This window comes from Melanerpes formicivorus, unplaced genomic scaffold (assembly GCF_026170545.1).
Source record: "Melanerpes formicivorus ecotype bairdi unplaced genomic scaffold, bMelFor1.0.p_v2 SCAF_5, whole genome shotgun sequence".
Lineage (NCBI taxonomy): Eukaryota > Metazoa > Chordata > Aves > Piciformes > Picidae > Melanerpes > Melanerpes formicivorus.
In genome coordinates, this window is record NW_027142357.1 from 20,604,105 (window position 1) to 20,627,211 (window position 23,107).

The window sequence follows — 23,107 nt, forward strand, 5'->3', positions numbered from 1 at the left end:
AAAGGACCACTGGAAGATTCCTTACAAATCTTCAGCGTGCACAACCATCTTTATTGAACGAGGAGTGCACTGAGGGTATGTAAAAAGTAATACAAGGAATGTAAACTGGTAGCTTCCTTTACCTTCTGACAGCACAAGTCAGAAGGTTTCAAAAAGAACCATGTTTAAACACATTCCTTTTGTTTAAAGCTGAAACAATCAATTCACTTTGTGTTTGTGTGCATGTGTGTGCCCTGTATAGTGTTTTAGGACCACAGTGTACCAGAATTCAGGAACTTAGTGGACTTAGAACACAATGAGACTATTTCTTGGAAGTATAAACATTTAGAGTTATATAAAATACAGGAAAATATCACATAAATATGCAGTTATATAAGCATTATGCTTATATTAGCAACTATGCTAAATGACATAACTGGAGTTGCTTACTATTAGGAAGAAATTTTCCTTTCAGGAAGTTGACTTTGTAATTGTCCAATGTGGGTTATTTTCTGTGCCTCCCACTAAAAATTTTGGTTTTGATTGTTACCACCAAAGGGAATATCAACTTTTGGTCTGATTTGATTTAGCAAAGTCTTCAGCTTTATATTATTTATAGCAATATTTTATAAACTTCTAAGTAACAACGATTCCTTGGATGGTCTGATGTGGGCCACTTAAAAGACCTTCAGTGCACAAAAGCCCTTTCCACCACTCTTACAGTGTATGGGTGAGGGAGGTCACAGTGGGGGCAAATTTAAGATGGCTGCAATTTACTCCTATTCTAAGGTCCCTTTATGTTACTAAAGTGATGTAAATGTTTAAGTGTGAAGTACGTTTAAAATTACCAAATGAAAGAGGCTAATCTCCCAAAGACCCCTGCCCAATTTTTGTTAGCACAGAGAGAAGTTTTTAAGCTGCCGTAATTGAACGGCAGAAATTGTCCTTTGCAAGAATCGGTTTCTAGTGCCACTAAGATCCGCAGGAGAAATCTGCAAAAACCCCTCGTTGAACTTCACCCTTTTCTCCCCCACCTCTGGAAACTGGTTAATATATTACATACTAAGAAATTTTCTTCTTCCTAACAGGATTTAAATTCTTTACTTTTATGAAATATTAATAATAGGATATGTTATGAACTATTAAGAAAAAAACATTAATATTTCAGGATAATACACTTGAAAGGAAATAAATTAGAACAATGCTTCAACAGTATCAAAACTAAATGAGAAAATCAAAGCAATCCACATTGATATGCTCCCACTGACCACAGTCACCACACGGACACATCTCCTGTACTCCTTTTCATGTGGAAATCAATCACCTAAACACACACACATCTGCCACTGTGGCAACAGAAGCTGAACTCTTTGGCTAGATTTAGTGCAACTGCATGGCCCTACAGACAGCTGAGAATCTGGCCTTTAATATCTAAAGGCATATATGTACTCTAAAATGAGGATGAGAAAGCCACCTCACAGGGGTTACCTGCTGAGGGCAAAGTAAATTGACCAAAAACAAATGAAGAAAGGGGCTAAGTTATTAAATATTGCAAAGACCAATTTTGCATACAGTTTTTAGCCGAGAAGTAGCAAGAATGACTTACAGATAGTAACTGCAGTATAAAAATATTAGTGATATAAAACTAATTTGAAAAAGGGAGTTGTAAATAGTAGCATTGCACATTGCAAGGAAAGGACTGCATCTTACCCTTTTCACACAGTTAAAGACTGCTTCAAATCCTCTTTGAAGTCAATTTCTGGTAGCTGAGAGTGATACAAGCTTAACAATTGGGAAGAAGAAAAAAGAAGAAACCTAAGGAATGTACTTAGCAAGTGTTTGCATTTTCCTTGTGCTTTACCATTTAATGTCCTGAAGCTGCTCTTGTTAACTCCGGCCCCCACATTGAGCAAAGCACTCAATCACATGCTGAAATGTCATTGATTTCAGTGGGGCATAGGCTTTGGCTTTAGTGCTTCACTGAATTATATATTGTTTTTCACTTTTCCTTACTTCTTTATGAAATTAATAGCACTACTCAGAATAATGCTTCACCCAGTGGAAGGTAAACTGTTGGTTTTTAGACAGGTAACATAATACCTAACTGGAAAACTCACTACCCTTAAACTAAAACAACTGATAAATAACTCTAACTGTGCATAACAATGATGTGAATTGCAGTAATAATAAACCTTCATTTTCCCAAGTAGTTTTCAAAAAGGAAGGAAGGACAGAAACACAAAGCATCAATATTGCTGGAACGCCATGTGATATCTGCCAATATTACAAGAACACAACAACTCATTTGAATCTTTAAAAATAATGTTTTCCATCCAGATGTTACAAATAAATGGTGAATTTATACATTGTGCAAGAAAAGACAAGTTAAATGCCATTCTTGTTACATTTTGACAAAACATAAAGAAACTCACTTGCACAAGTGCATTAATATTAGGTGTCATTCACATCTGCACTGCATTTTTGAATATCATTTATTCATCTGCACCTGCTCACTAATTCTCTGTTGGTTAAGGAGTTTCTACACTTTAAAGGCTCTAGCGTGCCTTTAAAGTGTGTCTACCCAGATACACAGCAGAGGAGACTGAGGAGTAAAACTGAAGGATTTCGATCTCTGGCAAGATTTGAACTTTCCATTTCAACCTTCTGCCACATTTTGGGTGAAGAATGAGTAGAGGATTGCTCTTCCTGGAACAGCCGAATCCTTCTCTCCCCTAATCTGCCCTCCCTGACAATGTCTTTTTAAAGTTTAAAGCCTATGCTGAAATATTTCATTACCTTTTCTCCTTTGAAACCCTGAATTATTTTTCTGGATTAGGAATGCCCTTACTGCACATGGGTGTTATTTCTCACACCGTCTTTCCTCATCCTGTGGTCAAAAAGATGGTGCCGGTGAATCCCGGTAGTAAGAAATTCTGTAGCTTAAGGAACAGGTGTGAACTGCATCTCTACAAGGAAGAAGGTAAATCCATTGAAGGGGAGATAAAAATAAGGATCATAATTAGGTCTATACAACACAAAGTCAGATTTAAGCAGCATGGCTTCTCCCAAACAAAAAACAACCAAACAGAAAGAATAATTGGGAGCAAATTTATAAGGCAGTACATACTTTTATTTCCAAAAGTTTTTCACAAGAGCTTGCATTGAAATAAAAAAAAAAACAACCCCAAAACAAAACACAAAGAATTGTCACAGATCAAAACTGTGTCTCAGAAACAGAAAGTATAAAGTAATATGAAATAGTCAGCTTCTGCCACAAAACATTAACCAGGAAACCATCTCAGGGTTCCAGATAAAGTTACACAGTTTCATCAAGGATTTGGAAACAAAGTGAAAAGCAAGTATAAAAATTTGCAGGTGCCATTTTTTACCTTGCTACATGAAAGAGGGCTGTGGAATTGTAGGAATCACTGGAGCCCAGAGATACAGGTTAAGAAAGAAATTAAATACTTGCATGGATAACAACAATAATTCAGTTACAAGGGTTATATGAAACAGTGTTTGAAACATTAGCTTTAAAACTGCTTTGCCTGTTATATTTGAAGCATAAATGTCTAAGTTAAGTTTATGGTAAACCAGTACTTCATAAGAAAAAATATTTACAAGGTAAAATGAGACACAACTATTATTTTAGATTATTTTACTCTGTTCATTTTTGTAGTGTTAAAAGCCATACACAGTACAGAAAGTTATAAAGGATAACGTTTAATACCAGTCTACTGAAATACAAAACATTTCCACCATGACCCCAAATGAAAATTGTTAATACAGTATTCTTTTAATCCAGTTCAGTTCCTTGATCTTATTTTTCACACAGCTCTACCAGCAGTTGTGCCAGCACAACAGAAGGGATGGCACAGGGTGGGAACAGCAGCCAGGGGAAAGTAGGAATCAAGGGGTCAGAACTGTACAAACCAACCTTGCTACTAAAGAAAGGTATTTGTTGCCAACATCAATACATTCAGGTAGTGCTGCACCCTTACTGGAATTGCTATAGAAATATAGCTAAATGGGACAACCAATAGCTGCACACCCAGGTCTACATTAGTGAAAGAAAGTTACTAGCTGAAATTGTGCTTTTTTAATATCTTATATAAACACACACTCGAAGTTGATTGGAAGAGATCACCAGCATGAAGATACTCTTACCAACATTAGTTAATAGAGTGAGATTCAGCTTGAGCAAAAGACACACCTCTTGAAGAAGGAGGAGAGGGGGAACTGAGAAAGCTGTCATCTTCAGAGGTAGATTCAACAGCTGACAATGATTTGTAGTATTCATCCTCTCCATCCAGCACTTTGATTTGGCTTGAAAGAAAACAAACAACATTTAATAAGTTAAAACGTTAATTCTGTCAATGTCTTCAGAAACAGAAACTTCTCTGTGGATGTGAAAATGAGCAGTTCTAATACAAGAAAGGAATAAAAGAAAAGATGGGATGATTTTATGAGAAAGATAGTTTTCACATATATTTTTACTTTATTACTTCTTTATGACTATGCTCTGAATGCTTCTGAGGATCAGTGAAATGCAATATAGTGTTTCATTTTGGGTGTATAGAATGATAGACCGACTTTTTGTGTCAAATGGGCAATGTGGCTTTTTTGTCCATGTTCCACAAGTAGGGTATGATTTTGGTATTGTATTTCAGCTGATGGTTTGCTGTGAATACAAGCCATATATCACATGGCCAAGTTTTGGGGAAAGCCCTACTGACATCAAGGGGCTTTAAGTTTCCTATGATGCATGATGAGTACTGCAGTCCTGTATTAGTGTTTCTGTACCCTGAAGAGGAATACAGACCTTTTTAAACTAGGGGAGGTAAAATAAACCAAATCTTGCGCAGTCATGCAAAATTTTTGGCTTTAGCCTTGACTCAAAGACCTCCTATTCATACAGAAGATTAATTAAATACAGAGGAAACAATACAGAAAGTTATTGTGTATTTTTGGAGTATTGCAAGACTAAGTCCATGAAATATTCTGGCAATTGTATAGTAGCCAGCCTGGGTTTTATAAATTGATTTCAGTGATTTCTACCTATTACCAGGTGGTAACTGCTCATGTGACAATGAGAACTGATTCAGTTCCATGCAAAAGGAGCAATGCCTTTTGGGCTTAGTGGCCTCTCTGTCAGTTCTTAAGAAGTACTTCTCCAGGAGGGTTAAGAAGCCTCAAAATTGAGTGTGCTGCTGCAAAATTGGCAGTCCGTGTTCTAGGTCACAGAACGTGTTTCCACACCCTTCATCTGGCACCTTTCCTAAGTGCTAATGCACTTAAAAACATTGCCATAGTAGTACTCAGAGAGAGCTGGAGAGCCTTTTGTAAGAATCAGTTCTAGTGTCTGCAGTCAGCAGTACATGCAAGTTTTACATTTGCTTCTGTAGAAAATGTCCAGTGTCAATGTACAGAAATATGCTGTTTATTTTTAGAAACCTCTCTAGAAAGTTTTGCATATTCTGTAATATCACAAAGGACTTCTTCTGTTTACAGTTGCTTAGAACTAAGAAGACAGATATTTACCCAAGTTTTCTTGGCTTCCTCTTGCTCCCTTGATATTCTAGAGTTCCCTGTGGAGAGGGCCAAGAACACACAGTCAAAGCAAAGCAGCAAGTCGTTAATTTTTAATTCAAAGTGATTTTGTGTTGAATGCAAGCAGATGCTGATAATATCAGAAGTCACAGCATAATTTTTTTGATCAAAGGGCTCAAGTGAGCCTGATGAAGCATGCATCTTGCTCGTCTTTGATAAACCACATCAATTATTCACCGTGAAGGCAGACATCCTGACATGAAAGCAACAGATAAAGAGCATAAGCACATGTTCAAGACGAGAGCAGAAGAACGTGGGGGTGGGGCTGGAGGGTCTGAAACAGGTATTAATAACAGAATTATTAACTGGAAACAAAGCCAGTAAAACAGCTTTATTGCCACTTTGAACTCACGTTTAACTGGTTATAGTACATGTTGTCCTCAGGGCTATTCAGCATTTTGGGCTGCTGACATCGTCGACGAGGTGTTCTCAGCTTCTGTTCAAGAGAGTTTTCTGAATCTACAGTAAGATAACACAATTTAGTTTTAAGCTGTGCCAGGTGCTGTGAACGCCTTAGCGTATTTTAGTCTGTAAACAGTCTTTTCTTCTGTCCTATTTGGTCTTGGACTTAGTAGAAAGTCTGTCCTATCCAAAGTAAGAACACAGAAATTTGGAGATCTTTGTTTTCTTTTTTGAAACTTAGTTCAAACACAAGTTTTTGAGCAGAACCTAATTTTTACCTTTAGAACATTTTTCATTCTTCCATATATCTGTATTGCACAGCTCCTTATTCCTTTCACACTTTTATCCTAGTATCTTCTGTTATCTAACCAGGAAATTAGGTATATTGTGACTAGCTAGGGATGTATCATTCAGCAGCAGCAAGCCCATTTTTCTACAGGAGACAGTAACAAAGCCTTTTGACTGATGAGTCTTAGTCTATTATCATCATTTTTGTTATATAAAAAGGATACCTTCTTGACACGGCTCTCTGTTTAATCAGAGCAATCAGACTGTTTTGGACTTAGGCTCTCTTAATATAATTTGTGGCGTGCTATAAAGTAACAGTTGCTTAAAGTCATCTGGAAAACAGAGTTTGAAGATGAAGGAAATATTTCAGAAGGGGTGGATTTTGAAAAGAAACGGCATTCTTATTATCTCTCTTTTAAAATTAAGATTAAAAAAGACATTATGGTCTGCTGCATTCTAGTTTACGAGGCATTTTCTGTGGCACATCCTCTAGATTACCTAGAAAACTATTTTCATTATAAACCAAAATCACTAGGTTACTAAAAGGCATTGTGGAAGCTACGGAAAGGTCATTCACTTTTCAAAATAATTGCCCCAATGCCTTTGACTTCTCAATAAAATCATGTTTTGGTGGCACTGAAGGTAAAATACATATCTTATCACATTTGCATTCCATAGTGCATGGGAAACATGCTCCAATACAAGAGACCAGTGCGTATGGCTTGTGCAGATGTAGGGCTCTAACCTCACAAATCCACATGTAAGATCTGGCCCAAAGGAGCAGATAATATTTTGAAGGAAGTTTATTAAATAGGTTTATAGTTTGCAACTATTGTATTTTCTGTAATCATGGAGTGAGGTGGAGGAGGTGGTTGAACTTCCAGAAAAATGACTGACTGTTCTGGGAGATTTTATCTCTTTCACTATCCTTCTCCCTCTCAACAGTAAAATTTGAAAGATATTAGTTTCCTCTCAGCATGGGACTGCAATGCCTGTGTGGGAGTGGAGCACTTGTTTCATGCCAACTGTCATGTTCCCTCAGAGCAACCTGGGAGGGATGTGGGTTAAATGGCCACCAGGGAACTGACTGCAGAGTTGGGTATAAAATTTAAAAACAATTTTGTAGAAAAAGTTTACATCTCTCTAGTAACACAGAATATGTTTAAAAAGAATACCCTTATGTTGCTTGCTGATTTAATACCCAAAGCTTCAATGCTTTATGCTTCCAAGTTCTGTAAACCTTTACGTTTTTGCTAAAGATATTGTAATGGTTGAGCCTAAACCTTTGCTACTTACCTGTACTGTACATAACCAGACAAGGTAGAACCTGCTCCAGAAAATACTTCTGAGGAAATTGTGTGCCCAGGTAATATCTGTACCTTTGGGAAGTTTCTGTCTAATATTCAGATAGGATATAGGTGTAGTTTTGCTCTTTCTGAAGTTTTGTGGAAGTTTTGGAAGTTTTGTGGAAGACCTGCCATAACTACATTCTGCTCTCTCTCTGCATGGAAAATCAGAAAGTTAGTCAAATTGATTTTAGAGCTTTCTGTCTCAGGACATTAGGGTCTGAAAATTTTGCAAGCTATGTTTTCAGACAAAAGGCCATATGAATTCCTTTTTATAGGAATGTAACTCTCAAATACCTCTCCACATTATTTATATATATATATATATGTGTGTGTGTGTGTATATAAAATTGTAGTAAGTGGCTGGTATGAATGAAGATGGTTCTAAGTGGCTGGAATGAATGAAGATGGTTCTGCATAATTTCAAGCAAACATGGGAGGCATTCTTATTTCTTTCCCCCCAATGCTATTGTAACCTTCATGTTGTTGTTATTATTTTCAAAATACCTGTATGTATCATCTTTATTTTAAAAATATCTTTCATTCATTAGGATTCTGAGACACTAATATTTTGCTCTAGTTTTGAATCCTGACATTTAATTATTTCTGTGTGTTCTATGGGTGGTCTGCAGCTTACGTCCTCCAAAGGAAATACCCTTTCAGAGGGCCCATTTGTCTTAGTGTTTAGTAGCACACTACATGAACAGTACAAAATCTGGAAACATTTATCATAAACTACCATATCTGGAGAAAATGGTATTAACATGTGCTCAACACTCAGCAATTGAATAGACATTTTATATGCTGTTCCAAAATATTTTGCTTTCAGGACAAACTTAAAGCCACCAATAAGAAAAAAAACACTTGTCATTTCAATAGCAATGGCAGCAGCATTGGTATCATTAGAGAGTATTGTCTACACTGTGCCCAATTTGTGCCAAGTGCCTCTGGCACATCCAGGCTCCTGAGCTTGCTACAAATTTAGAGACCAGATGAGAGAGTGAGCACATGTCTTTCCTCCAGGTTGTCCTTTAGCACCATGTTTTAAGTAAGAGTTCTGCCCCTCTTTTGTCTAGAAGAAAACCTTTCATTTCAAAATCTAAATGCAGAAATGCCTTAGGTTACAATTTATTTACTAGTAAATTCCTTGCTGCAGTGCAGAAATAACGTAAGAGTACGCAAAATGCCTTCTGCCAAGCACACAATTTCAGCTGATAGAGGGTAGCTGAGGTTCTGGGCATCCTCCTCCTTTCCTTGCTCAGACCCAGAGATGCTGATACACACAGGTGAGAAGGCTCACATGGATGTTTCCCTAAAGCTACTACAAAATCGCTGCTCCTTGCAAAAAGCAAATGAGAAACTGGCAAATGGTTATATCTGTTGGAGAATAAAGTATTCGTAAGTGAACAAAGTCTGGTGGTGTTTCTGTTTAATTCTCTATTACCACCATTGGTTATCCTTTCTATTTTTCTGATACGTAAGAGCCCAAACTAGTAGACCCAGACCTTAATGCTCAGAGAGATTCAAAAGACATGTGTTTTCAACTAAATGCAAAATCAAACAACTGAGTTACACTTCTAAGAACTGGGAATGGCATAGCTGGAAAGCAGTGTCTCCAGGAGTGACTTGGGAATCATATGAGATGTTAAGATGTTCTACTGAATATGAAGTAGAATGGGTACAAAGCAGATGACTACTCAACAGAAATAGGGCAATACTTTTATCATAGAGTACAGGATTATTAAGTGGGTGCTGTAAACTGTAGAATGCTTTAAGAACAAGAACTATGTGAAATCTAGAAATCCTTCATGTAGTGAGAAATGTAAGACTTCTATTTTCTTTTTTCCACAAGAAGCTTAAGGGGTGATTTGAAGCAAGTGTAAACCCCAGTGTAGAAAGTAGAGGGTTTGTCACCTTCTGAAAGAGAAGTCTGAACTGTCTAATGGTCAGATGTGGAAGAAAATTTCAGACCAGAAATACAGCATACAGTGAAAGCACTCAGTCAGGAGAAAAAAAATATTTAGCAGTATGATGGAATATCATGTTGAGATTGAAAGCTTTCAGAAAAGGTGTATTTTGACTCAAACAAAAGTTAAAAACTATTCAACATATGATGTAGATAATTTCCAGCTTGATATGAATTAATTTATCTTTTTAAAATTTTTATTTTATAATGAGTTTCAATCTGCAGATGATTTTGTATTGATCTTTTGATATCTGGGATATATTTTTCACTTCTGAATTTTCATGTGATATTCCTTTTTTTGGTTTCTTATGACTGAAAAGGAAATATTTTTCTTCAATTAGATATCACATCCATCATACTGACACTTTTTATTACATCTTTTGACTTGGAGATGATTAGCACATTTCTTATTTAGATGATTTTTACTGTTTAAAAATCCATCCTTGCCACAAGCTGAAATGGACTCTTTTGGAAAAGGACAAACTGCCACAGTAAGATTTAACAAGATTTCAAAATGCTCTGACACAAGGAGTTTTGCATCTAAGATTTGGGCTCTGACCAATACTTTCAAAACAGTCCCTGCAAAACTTTTTTCCAATGACTTCCCATTAGGCAGATGACTTCATTTGATATTCAGTGGAGATCTCATCTTAGATGTCCTTTTAGTCCTGCTTATCTTGGTATTGAAAATTTGAGGTCTAGACACTGGGTGCACTTTTCAGAGGAACTGAGAATCATCAGATTTTGCTCCCTGAAATTAAACTAGGGTCTTCACAACCTGTTCATGACTAAACACTTGCTTCAAAAACCTCTTGCTGCTGATAATCTTGCCACACATTGTTAATTTTTCCTATATAGAGAATTCCACAGACAAAATGCTGATGAAGCAGAAACAGCTGTATTTGGAACTTGTGTAATCCACTGACATGAGCCAGACTGTTTTAAGGTTGGTGCAGCACAGAGGGGCCTCTAAGCTCTGGATGACATCTTACTTTTAAAAGCGAGGAATACACAGAAGGCATCTTTGCCAATGTGTGAGTGCCACAAAGCAGATTGCGTAGCCAATTCCCTTGCTAAAGGGACTCCATCAAGTACGATGCATACTGAAGGGTGGAGCCGAGTACTCTCATTTTCCTGCTGAAGCCATTTACTGGCTTGGAAGGGGTTAGTCTTGTCTCTTTTTCTGTTATAGGAGAACACAAACCTTGTTTCACAGGAAGGGTAGTCTAAGTACTCAGATGGGGAGATTCAGAGTACAAAAAGGGGCAGGCTGCTAAAGGAAAGACAATGGGGCCATTTAGAGGATCATATATATTATTTACAAAGTAAGTAAATAAAGCAGATAAATCAGTATGACCAAGAAAAACAGTAAGCATGTGACTGATTTCCAGTCTATAATATCAGATGAAACATGAAAGTGCAATCCTTAATTATAAGCAAATATTAGCACAGACTCATGGGATCTCATCATAACATCTCAAGGTCTACATTCATGAAAATTTAAGCAATGTTTAAAATCATGTTAATTTGTTCTTTGTTTGTTTCTTTTCCTGCCAGTCTAATTTATTCTAAAGTCTCTGGTTCTCAAGCCTGGATATATTGATCATGCTTATGTAAAGCATTGTTATAGCCTAGGGAGAAGACTTTTGTGGAAAAACTTGTCTTTGTTCTCCTTTGATAGTTTATATGTATTTTGATGTTTTCAAGCTTTTCCAGTTTTGAATCATTTTTCAAGGCAGCAAGTTAACTTCATTTTTTCTCTTGAAGTCTTAGGCAAATGCAGAAATGACCTCACAGACAATGATAACATATATACTCCTACTGGACTGGATGCTAAACGGATCGTTGTGTGCAGCATGTTGATTTCAAGGAACGGCTGCATCTTCTTCTGTGTCATACAAGTCTGTTCAAGCAGAGGACACAAGGGACTAGTGATTCTGGTCCACTCATATCAATGTTAAATAGGAGTGACTGCATGTTACTTAAGCAGTAAAAAATGTTGTAAGTTAACTAGGCTTTATAGTTTTAATCATTTCAGCTTTATTTAAAAAAAAGAGAGATTTTTCCTCCCTTTCTCATTCCCATGATTCTCCATCATTTGCACAAATTTGCATACACCATAAGCAGAAAATAAAACCTTGCCTGGGAAGCAGAGTGAATGCTCAGGCAGTTACCCCCACTGAACTCCTGCTGTGCCTGCCCGCCTGCCACACTTAGGCCAGTTAACATGAAAATATCTCACACACCCCCATACTAAGCTGCAGCCAGTGTGACTTCAGTACAAGCACACGCTCAGGAACACCAGGGCCTCATCACAGGGTATTTGTACACTGCCTGCTAAATGCTACCAACCATAAATACACCAGAAATGGGGACAGGGTAATAGGTATACTAAGTTTCATGGAACAAGTACTGTAGAATAATCTGTAGCTGCATTTGGGAGTAATGAAGTTATCAGGTCTGTGCTATATACTATAAATGTAATTCTGTTATGATAGTTGTGCAAAAATGCTGGAGGCTGATAGAAGATAGACACATTGTCTCTGAGAGATTTTAGTCTCAGTACAGGCAAAACCACATTAAGCGACAGCAACACATGGTAGGCAAGAATAAAGAACAAGAATACTTAGTGACTTAGGTAATAAGGTATTGTCTCTTTCCCTTCTGAGGTTGATGAAAGGGGGAAAAAAAAACCTCAGGGAAGAGAAATGGACAGGAAAAAAATACCAAAAAGTGAATCAGTCAAGTAAGATACTCAGACATTATGGAAGGGAAGAAAAGGGAATAAACAACCATTAATGGTAAAGCAGTAGAACCTAAGTTCTGGTGCCAGAAGATCTGATTAAATTAGTACCATCAGGAGCCTGGAGGCATACTGTCATATTTAACAGCATTAAATATAGTAATTCTCTCCAGGATACTTCACTCTTACCTAGCAGTAGCTTCAGAGCTCTGAAAATGTTCAAGACCTTCCATTCTGTTGATGTAGTGAGATATAGTATGATGGGAACCATTCTTGCCATCAAATTCCTTCAGTCCCTTACTCTACAGAAGAGTGTCCAAGAATATTAATAATGGCTAGTGTTCACAGGCCGGAGGTGACAAGCAAGCATGGACAGAACAATAAATCAGACATCCTTTGAGGAGTTACAAGACCTCAGCCGTTGTTCACTCTCATAAAACACCTTATTGGAGCTTCATGTAAGTGTTGCTAAAGAAAAGGACATTAACTACTTTAAAAACTCTGTATAAATGCTTAGAAAAAGTGATTAATCCTTAGCAAATCCTGCAACCCAGTGCACTCAAAGGTCTTCCTTGGATTTGGTAGGCAAGAATAATAATTTAGATTTAATTACTTTCAGTGTCAACCACTTTGTCAAGTCTATAGCTCCAAATGTAATTACCAAATTCACTGAAAACACAGAATCTGGAGGGGGCAAAAAGTCCTATAATATAAAGATTCAGAATAAAACCAAGTTTCATGACCACCTCAGATCATGATCACCCGCAACTGTGGTAAACTAGAATTCTGTTTACTCAGATGGAGTGTGCTCATACGGCTGGGACTGCTAGGGAAACTGGTGTAGCTTCTTTGATGTCATGTGCATACCAGAATCTGTAACATACTGCTAAAACTGTGAGCATAGCCTTTTGTTTATAACCATAACCAGAATTATTTGAATACACACACTGAAAGAACTTGTAACAGAAGCAATCCATTTTCTTCCACCCAGTGATTCATTACTTAATGGCTTCAATTTGGATAGTGCAGTTCTATGCACAGCCATATGCTTTAGATTACAAAGCACACTAAGGAAATCGTAACTTTTTCAAGATGGTGTGTAAAGGCTGGTTTTTGCATCTGTTTGTTGCCAACGACCCAGATGATACTGTAATTAGACCAACAAATATTTTACATGAAATCAATCATTTATCTGTCTCTGAACCCTGAGACAATTACTTTTCGATAGACTTTGCTGGGAAACAAGATCCATAGTTAGAATGTTTGTTTTTGTTGCTTTTCCCCCCATCCAACACCATTCTGATCCTTCAGTATTTGTCAGTTCTTTCAGTTTCTATTGTGGGTGATTTAACTGCAGAGAGGAAAAGAATGATTAAACAAAGCACACCAAAGAACTAAACTGTCAGTGACTAACACGAGTAAGATTCAAATCTGTCATCAAACAGCATGCTTCTACAAGTACAGTCCCGAAGACATGTCTTCCTATACATGTCAAATATACACAACCCCTGCATGTAATAACATCTAATAGTGGGCTCCAGAGGTGTGGCAACAAGTCAACTAACCAGTCCAAAGCCCAAGAGGTTTACACAGATACAATTTTAACTTCAGGGGAAAAAAAAAAAAAGTCAAACCATACTGAATAGCAGAAATTACTTCTGGACAATGAAGAAAATGTAATTGATTATTAATTTTCTTCCAGTTCTTAAACTTGACCCAAGGTGGCTGTGGAAGCTGCTTTTTGGTCAGTTACTGTGATCTTTTCAGAAGAAAGAGTTACTGATGAAAACCAGGATATTTCAGGTATGCTGGAATTCTGACATAGCAAGATGTGCCAGGGGAAGTTCAGGCTGGAGGTGAGGAGAAAGTTCTTCACAGAGAGAGTTGCTGGCCTTTGGAATGGGCTGCCCAGGGAGGTGGTGGAGTCACCATTCCTGGAGGTGCTCAAGAGGGGATTGGATGTGGCACTTGGTGCCATGGTTTAGCAGTCACGAGGTCTTGGGTGACAGGTTGGACTTGATGATCTTTGACATCTCTTCCAACCTTATTGATTCTATGATTCTATGATATTTCCTGGATTTAGAAGACTTGCTTAATCCAATAGCCACCATGTGGTAAGAAATAGCTACCTTACATTGCTATGTGAGGTAGGTGATCTGTCTCTTCCTGTTTGAGCAATGCTGTGTAATCAATACAAGTGAATGAAGAATTTTGTAGGGGAAAAAAAATAATCTACTGAGAGCAGTTATAAATACAAAGAGATAACTTCCAGATCAGGAAATCCCTGAGTCACAAACCACGTTAGGCTGGAGAGTGTTCTGTGTTCTGGGCACATAGCTTTGCTTGCACTACTTTAGTACTACACCCTAGGTTTTTGCTCTTGGCTACTGTGAGAAAGAAGAAATTAGGCTAAATAGACCTGTACTGGACTAGAAATGCTCTCTGTTGTGGCTTTTTTTTTTTTTTTGTCTTTTTTCCAGGGTGTATTGGGGGGAGCTGTGAGGTTGCTAACATTCGAACAATCAAGAAAGAAAACCACTTAGAATAAATTCAAGCAGACCAAATCCCCAAAAGACACCTGAGGTAACTCCTCACAAGGTGCGTATCAGAATCTTCAGCGCAAAGACCATTTCAAGGCCAACTTTAACAACTAAGGATGGTCATGCTACACTTGCCTTTTTGTTAGCACTGCAGCAGACCAGCCTGACTTCTAGAAGGTAGAAGAAGAAATCCCACACAAAGAGAAGTACAAAGGAAAGCTAGCAGTCCTCAGTTTTCACTAAGCATTCATATGGGGTACTAGTCTTGAAGTAGAAATACTGATACATCTACACAGGCATAGTGCACACAGAGACTTGTTAGGGTGCAAGCTTGTCCCAGCAGCATTGTGTCGTGGTTGGGCCTCAGCCTGTTGGTGCAGTTTGTTTATTGAGTGAAGTTAAAGAAAACAAAATTAGAAAGAAACTCTAGTGACTATTGTGTCCTTCCTTGCCATCCAAAGTAAAAACACATCTCATGTTGGAGGAATGAGAAATTTTCAGAATTGTCCAGAAACAAAGGATATCAAAAAAATCCTCACAAACATAGCATCAACAAGCCACTCATTATTAATTCTGCACAATAAGATGACAGCTATTTCTTCAAAGAAGAATTAGGGTGATTAGAATTAGAGTTTGATTTATTAAATAGTTTTGGCAACTTTATAAATATCATGACAGTGTCGTAATTTTTAAAGATATTCCCCAAAGTACATTTGGATCTGCTAATGCACAAGTTTTTAAACTGCAGATTGTGGATCTCAAGAGCTGCATAACATGTGCCTCAGAAAACTCACTGGACATTTGGCACTGATTCATCTTGTGGATTCTATCTAAGAAAATCAAAGCATGTGGGGAAAAAAAGATAAAACAAACATAAAAAGTAAACACTATGATTAACTTTGAAAAATAGAAAGTCAAAACATTCAGTGCATTAGAGAACACTAACAAATAACAAATAACCTTCTAATACTGCTTCTCTACAGAGCCAGCCTCTGAAGCTGCCAAAAATGCGTCATACAAATATGGGGAGTTTGTGCAATCAGAAGCAGGGCAGGAGGCATTCTGTAAGTTCATGCTCAGTTAAGATGTGGTTCATAATGGGCCTGTGTTTCAGAGTTGGTGTCTTAGCACATAGCCTTGATGCTTTTAAAGGTAATCCCTCACCTTCTTCCACACTGTGATAATAGCATTTTTATCCCATGCCCTCAGAGATTAAGCCACTTGATTGACTTTGAATTCTGGACACACAGGAAATTTGTATTAATTTAGCATAATGATGAGGCATAATAAAGGCTCTGTGGAACCACAACAGCATGGTCTCTAAGGTTTTGTTCATTACAGAAACACAATTTGCATATCTAAAGGCTTGAAACCATGGGTCCATATTGATACAAGTATCTCAAATTTGAGTGTAGCAGATTCAGCATATATTTCAAAGAATAAATGGTAGAAGCCCAACATAAAACTCTCAATAGATTTCTTCATTAAGAAGGAAGGGTTTTTTTCCCTGAATTCAAGGTAGTTGGCATCAACAACTTTTAAAGGAAGTATTAAAGAAAACTTGACTGAAGCCTACAAAAATGCCACTAGTTAGGTATTTGCTTCCCAGTGTTACTACAGTGATTTGTTCTGACATTTGTAAATGTTGGAAGTAAAGAAGTATCTTGGGTGGATAAAGGAAACTAATGCTGCTGACCTATGTGTTTCAGTGATGCATTCCTTTAAGGGGTTGTTAATTGCTACTGAGATTCCTAGCATTAGACCTAGAATTAGTGATGGTTCACAAATGGCCTACAAATCGAACTCAGGCTAGTAAATTCCAGGGGAGGATTTTGCAAGAGAAACTGAAGAAGCATGAATGAACTATTCAGTCAATGACAGAATTAGTAAAAATAAATAGGACCTTCAAGCTTTAAAGATGTCTGTAGCCTTTAAAAGAATACCTAATTTTTTTTTCCTCCTTCCAGATGCAGATCACAAACCTTCTATTAACAGCTTACACTGTGGATCTGATGATAGAATACTAGACATACAAAAATAAGGGGTTATTATTTCCAGAGGTGTAGTACATTAACTTTCATCCTGGAAAGGTAGATGGGAGCTTCAAGTAGTTGCAAAGTATATTCAGAAAATGTGGAAAAGATGTTTAAAGAAAACTGAGGCAGGTCTGCAAAGAATTTCAATACTGGTATCTCAATCTTAATGATGCAGTTTTAGGGTATGTATTTCATGACACCCAACCACACCACCTGCAGTAAGAGTTTGAGGAGTGCAGAACATATAGAGCATGTACATTTTTCATCCAGTCCCTTCCTAAAAGTGTTCAAAGAAAAATTTGGCAAGGACTTCAGCTCATGGGAGTTGAGGAAGACATATGTATATGTGCACATATTCAAATGAAGTGACTTGGCTTTCCAATATTAGTGGCTTGGTTACACAACAGTACATAGTTTCATTCTGCAATCACCTTTCTTGACAGTGCACAGCTTGCATTAGTACATCAGCTCACTGGCATGCACTGAGTTCCTCTATCATAAATTCATATTGTGGCTTATTCTACACTAACTTGGAGACAAAACCTAAGAATCAGTTCTACCACTGTGAACAGATTCATCAAAGATTCCTGTTGAAGTAATGGCACAGTAATAGTAATGACAATATCCTGTTCCTAGCAGAAAGGCTCATATCCTGAAAACACTAATACACACCTTCACTACTAGAGTGAGTTCCTCTGAATCCAGCTCCAACACTAAGCATATGACTACAAGGGAAAAAAATGGAAAATATCAGATAGTAATATAGTTTAGAGAAATATTTTTAAAATGGAAATGTATAACAGAAGTTTAAATGCCTCCCTTTAGAAAGGACTTTCTTAATTATTTTGATTATTAAAAGGCCCTGTGAAGAAAAATGCTATGGGCAGAAATAGGCCTTTGCTCTTCATCTGTAGAAGACAGAATAGAATAGAATGGAATAGAATTGAATAGACCAGGTTGGAAAAGACCTCAAAGATCATCACGTCCAACCCATCATCCAACACCATCTAATCAACTAAGCCATGGCACCAATGCTCGATATGCTGTCCTTCACATTAGGAGTCATCAATGGGATATAGGCCTAGGGGAAGGAAATGATAGAGCAGACAAGTTGGTAGCCCTGACCAAAGAGGCACCTATGGTCAGGGCTACCAACTTGTCTGCTCTATCATTAATTCAAGCCATTCCTCAACACCAAGCACCCCATCAAGTCTCCTCCTAAACACCTCCAGTGATGGCGACTCCACCACTTCCCTGGGCAGCACATTCCAATGGGCAATCACTCTCTCTATGAAGAATTTCTTTCTAACATCCAGTCTAAACCTCCCCATATTTTAAAATGTATTATATCTTCTACAGTACTCTATCTACATAATAGTTGCATTAGTTCATGAGCAGTTTTAACTCAGAGATAACTGAGAACCATACCCTTTCAAACCAAACACACAATAATATTTAGGAGTACTTAAGCTAATATTTGATGAAAAATTCTTATGTTACGATCTTCAATAAAATAAGCACAAGAATAACTTTTGTTTTCATGGAGAGTATCAATTCCACATGTAGCTGCTCAACATTGTCTAAATTAAATTAATAAAAAACTGGTGGGTGGAAAGAAACAATGTAATTGGCAAAATTTATATTTTCAAATAATGTAAAAAACCACATAAATAACTTCAAAGAGGCCCATAAAATTATTGCTTTAAAAACCCACAAAATCATCATATAGCTAAAAGCAAAGAAATATGACTCGTGGACCATAAGTTAGAGTTCACTGTTTGCTTTCACAAGGTAGAGTGGCAGGAAATTATCATCTTGTCATACATTTAATTTTTGATTAGGTGATTTCGCATTATTTGTAACTTCACAAGACTACGAGGTGCCCAATATATTTTTTCTTCTTTGAACATGCAATTTTCTTGAAGAAAACTTCCTACACCACATTCAGCAAAACAAACTCATAACACATACAAAACCTCATACAACAACAAACACAGAACTCGTATCAGCAATCTACATGAAGTCAATGCGTTATGCCACTGCATAATAAAGGATCATGTGAGGTCTTGTAGTACAGAGCCAATATTTTACAAAATATATAGTGTTTAGTGATTTATCCCTTTTTATTATTGCCAACCAATAACATGTATTTGTTCAAAACACATTTATGTTCTTGTACCATAATGTTGACATAATTTTGTTCAGAACAACTAAAGGGCATAATTATATATTCAGAACCGCAAACCCTCATTTTTATTTCTAAAATATTCTGCATGTATCTCCACTATTAGGACTCGATCTGCAAAGCTTGTGCAAAGATACAAAATACCTTAGGTAACTGTTCTGGCATATGAAATCTTAGCTTTTTGTGGTTTATATATTCCTTTTTTAGAAAAAGAGGGCTTTAGTTACAAAGCCTTGTAGGTAGAATGTGAGCAAGCAGACTACACAGGTGATGAGAAAGTGCCTGTACCACCTGACAGTGCCAGCAGTGTGCTAGTGTCCTTATTATAGTCATCCCTCTTTCTCTTTCCTCCACAGCTGCAGAAAGCCAGGACTTTGATAACTGTTTGAACATAGAGAATTTGAAACATTGGCCTTGTAAGGGATGAATTTCCCAGTCATCTTTGTTAAAATGTTACATTCAGATGTCTAATGATTGACATTCTAAACATCATTATTTATTTCACTGGAGATCCACACACACAGGGGGGAAAGATAGTCATAGTATGAAGAGCTACATGATGTATTGCTCCTTATACAAAAGAAACAACAGTAGCTTGTGCCAGTATTCAAGGAAGAGTTGAGACCCCAAACACTAGCTGTGAACCTAGGCCCACAGAAAGGAAGCTGAGCTCATTATTGCAATGAAACACCATAGTAGGAGAGAGTTCAAGGGGCCAGGGAGCTAAGAGAGCACACCTAATAATATTTTTTGGTTTTACTTGTGGATTATGAAAATAGAAGCAAATGTTTCATGTCCTATGATTCTTGATTCTGTCATGTGTTGCATCACTGAAGTGCAGGCAACATTTGTATTTCATGAAGAACCAATGAGACAAAACCAGTAATCCCACCTGCAACTGCAGTTTTCTTGTCTTTTTAAAGAACTCATAGTAAGCCTGTAGATAAGAAGTGCTCTGCAGCTGTCAAGTATAACTAACATGGCATCCAGACATATTTCTAGCATCTAGTAAAACCAGAATTTAACTTAGTATCCATCAGTCAATGCCATCAAAAGAAATGCCTTTTTTTTTATATGGTGTTAAAAACCACCTTCTAGATTATTGGCATCTGAACACGACAAACTACTAAAGCAGCACACACAGAGCCAATAAACCAATCTCACTAGACTGGCTTGCCAATGCGTAAGTGGTTTTATCTTTAAAAGTGCATAGTATTTAGTTATATAAGCTCCAAATTGCATTTAATGGGTGAAAATGCTTAAAGATTTCTGAAAGGTGTTCCTACTTGGCCATTAGCATGCCATGCCAGGGTAATTTAAACTTGCTTTCCATTCTGCGTACTCAAGGTAACAGCCCTCCTTATTTCTAAAAGGGAGAGATTTCCACCCATGTGGAAGAGAAGCATTCCAATAAAAACTATGAAGCACAGCCACCAATGGGTCCTCTCCAGGAAGTGCCATGACTAGAAAACTGTAACTGCACCAGAGTTAGGAGTTAGTCAGGCTTCTTTTTTATTCAATTATTTCTTCAGTAATACTAGAATTTTAGGGCAACAGAAACTTTTTTTGTGTGAATTCAGGTCACATTAGCTAACAGTTTCTGCTGAAATAACATGAAAAAACTTCAGACATGTTGAAACAATTCATTCTGGCATCTCAAAAACAAAACATTTTGATTTTGTCACAAGGGGACTCCTTTCCCAAAACAGAGGAGGTAATGCTGCCACCTCTGATATCCAAAAACTTAGTGATTAGGCCATGTTCTTAGGTTGTGAAAGATGTAGCTTCAAACACCTCCTTCAACTGATTTGGTACAGGGACTTGAACTCAAACATCATGTTTCTCAGGAGAGTAACCTAACTGCTGGGCTAGAAAATATTCTTAGGTAGGCTTCTCTCAGCCTCATTTGTTGAAAGTATCCCACTTTGCATAAAGTAGTTAAATATTCATCGAGACAAAGATTGAAAGTCAGGTGCTGTCCCCCTTTTCCTCTAACTGCTCAAATTACCAGGATCTCAAATCATTCACATGCTCTCTGTTTCTGTGGCCTACTTACTATTTAATGTACATTCCACTGATGGGAGAAAGGGGAGATGGAGAAAATGCTTTCTTCTCTGAACTTCTCTATCTGCCTTGGGCATAGCCCAGGCTGGTGAAAATATGGATGGGTGAAAGTTCTGAACTTTACCTTTGGAAGGACAGTGGTATGGAAGGTGAGAAACAATCACTTTCCAACATGTAGAGTAACCAAAAAAAAACCCCAACAACTAGATTAATGACAAGAAATAGTATTATTTAAAAGGGAAAGAAGTGAGACATCTGCATCTATTTGTATCCAGTGTTTATCCCTATTGGCACAATTAATAAAAGCTCTGCATAAATCACACAAAGTTCATTAAATCTACTGGCTCAGGCTGCTGCCTAATTGGTAAATACACGCTCAATAAAAATGTAAAATGTATGCCAACTCCACATTTTAAAACTGGTTTCTAGTTAAGATGTCTCTGCTTCCCAGTTGCTTTTCCAATGGTTATTGGTCCTAGGGAAACAATAATGCCTAGAGTGGTGCCAAAAGATGCTGGGCCCCTGAGTAAGAAAACTAAAAGCAGCTCTGTTGAGCTTATGGAGACTAAGAAGTTAGCTATCCTGTGTCTTGGGTGATTTTCTCATGAACCTGTCAACCTAAGGTCTGCTAGTGCCAGCTGCACACATTTCAGTGGACTCTCTCAGGTGCCTCAACTCCTTTACCAACGCAGCCTTTAGTGCTAGCTTTTGCAAAGTCCAATGTGAAGGTGTCACTGCTCAGCAAAATTTTGCTAAGAGTCAAATCAGGCAAATCTGAGAAATGAAAGGACTAGAAAATCACAGAATCATTCAGGTTGGAAAAGATCCTTGGGATCATCAAATACAACCAAATATATGGGTCTGTGCAGACAAGATAGTCCAATACTGTCAGAATTAAGACACAAATGAAAACTAATAAAAACCATGATGACTGTGGGAGCAGATGAAGCCAGAGCCATCTCTCCCAACACTTCTGTAACAGTCATGGAAGACCCATCTCCACTCATTTGGACAGGGTGAAGCCTCTGTACTCCCCAGTCCAGCACATTCTCCTTTTCAGAGGAAGCCAGCACCCAGCCAGCCACAGATTCTTATAGATAAAGACCTCAGCAATAGACTTTAATACTTACAATGCCTTTTAACAAATCCATGGAAAGCCTTATGTGAAGGGGTAACCTTTTGCTACTATCACTGATGGCTCTTATTGCGGAGGGCCTTCCTGACATCAAACAATCCCAGATGCAGAAAGTCTTTGGGAGCTAGCCCAGTGCTTTGTTTGGGCCTGACCTCAAGTTGTCTGTATTTGAATTTTTTCCAAAACATGATTTAGAACACATACCACTGGACACCAGAGCTCTTCTCCAGGGCTGCAGCAGAAAATCAGAGCAAAAGGACTGATTATTCATAATCAAACATTAGTGCTGTTTCCCCCTCTGTTAAGGCTCTAGCAAAATGCTTGGTTTGATTGTCAAGAGACTTATAACTATGTAGAGTATTTTGGGTTACGGATGGTTTAGGACCATCTCTGCTTGTATTCTCTATTTCTGCCATTGACTTTCACAGTGCCTAATCAACCTATTCAAAGCACTTGCCTCAAACCACACTTACTGTATGCAAGTTTGAAACAAAAGATGAAATAATGTTGACAAATAGTATTATGAAATTGATATAGATTTAATAGTGGCTTAAGGAAAGAAGTGGGAATATGAAACTCTCTCTTCTCTAGACAATGTGTGGTAAAATAAGATGTCTACAATGGAGGGGGAAAAAAAACTAAAGAGAAACATTTGGAAACAACACAATGACATATGGTCCCATATGTTGAATCTATAATGCTTCCTAATTCTTTCAGGGAAAAAAATCACCCTTCTCCTGAAGAAATTCCAAGTAAGTGGGATTTGCCTGTGAGGACTAAAGGAGGAAATAGAAGCTGTTCTCCATACAGAGA

The 23,107-nt window shown here is 37.5% G+C and overlaps 1 protein-coding gene across 15 annotated transcripts in view; it reads right to left on the minus strand.

Annotated features, from left to right (window-relative positions):
* Positions 1-2,862: 2,862 nt before the first annotated feature.
* MYO3B (myosin IIIB) overlaps positions 2,863-23,107 on the minus strand; it is a 202,190-nt gene continuing 181,945 nt past the window's right edge. For 13 of the 15 annotated variants that reach the window (XM_068138614.1, XM_068138619.1, XM_068138626.1 and 10 more), the window contains 3 exons: positions 5,942-6,048; positions 5,521-5,567; positions 3,101-4,305 (listed from right to left, as the gene is read on the minus strand). In XM_068138614.1, the coding sequence (XP_067994715.1) occupies positions 4,152-4,305; positions 5,521-5,567; positions 5,942-6,048 (308 nt within the window). In that variant the 3' untranslated portion in view covers positions 3,101-4,151. Of the gene's footprint in view, positions 2,946-3,100; positions 4,306-5,520; positions 5,568-5,941; positions 6,049-23,107 lie in introns of those variants that run through there. The other 2 variants (XM_068138617.1, XM_068138627.1) reach the window with 2 other exon arrangements.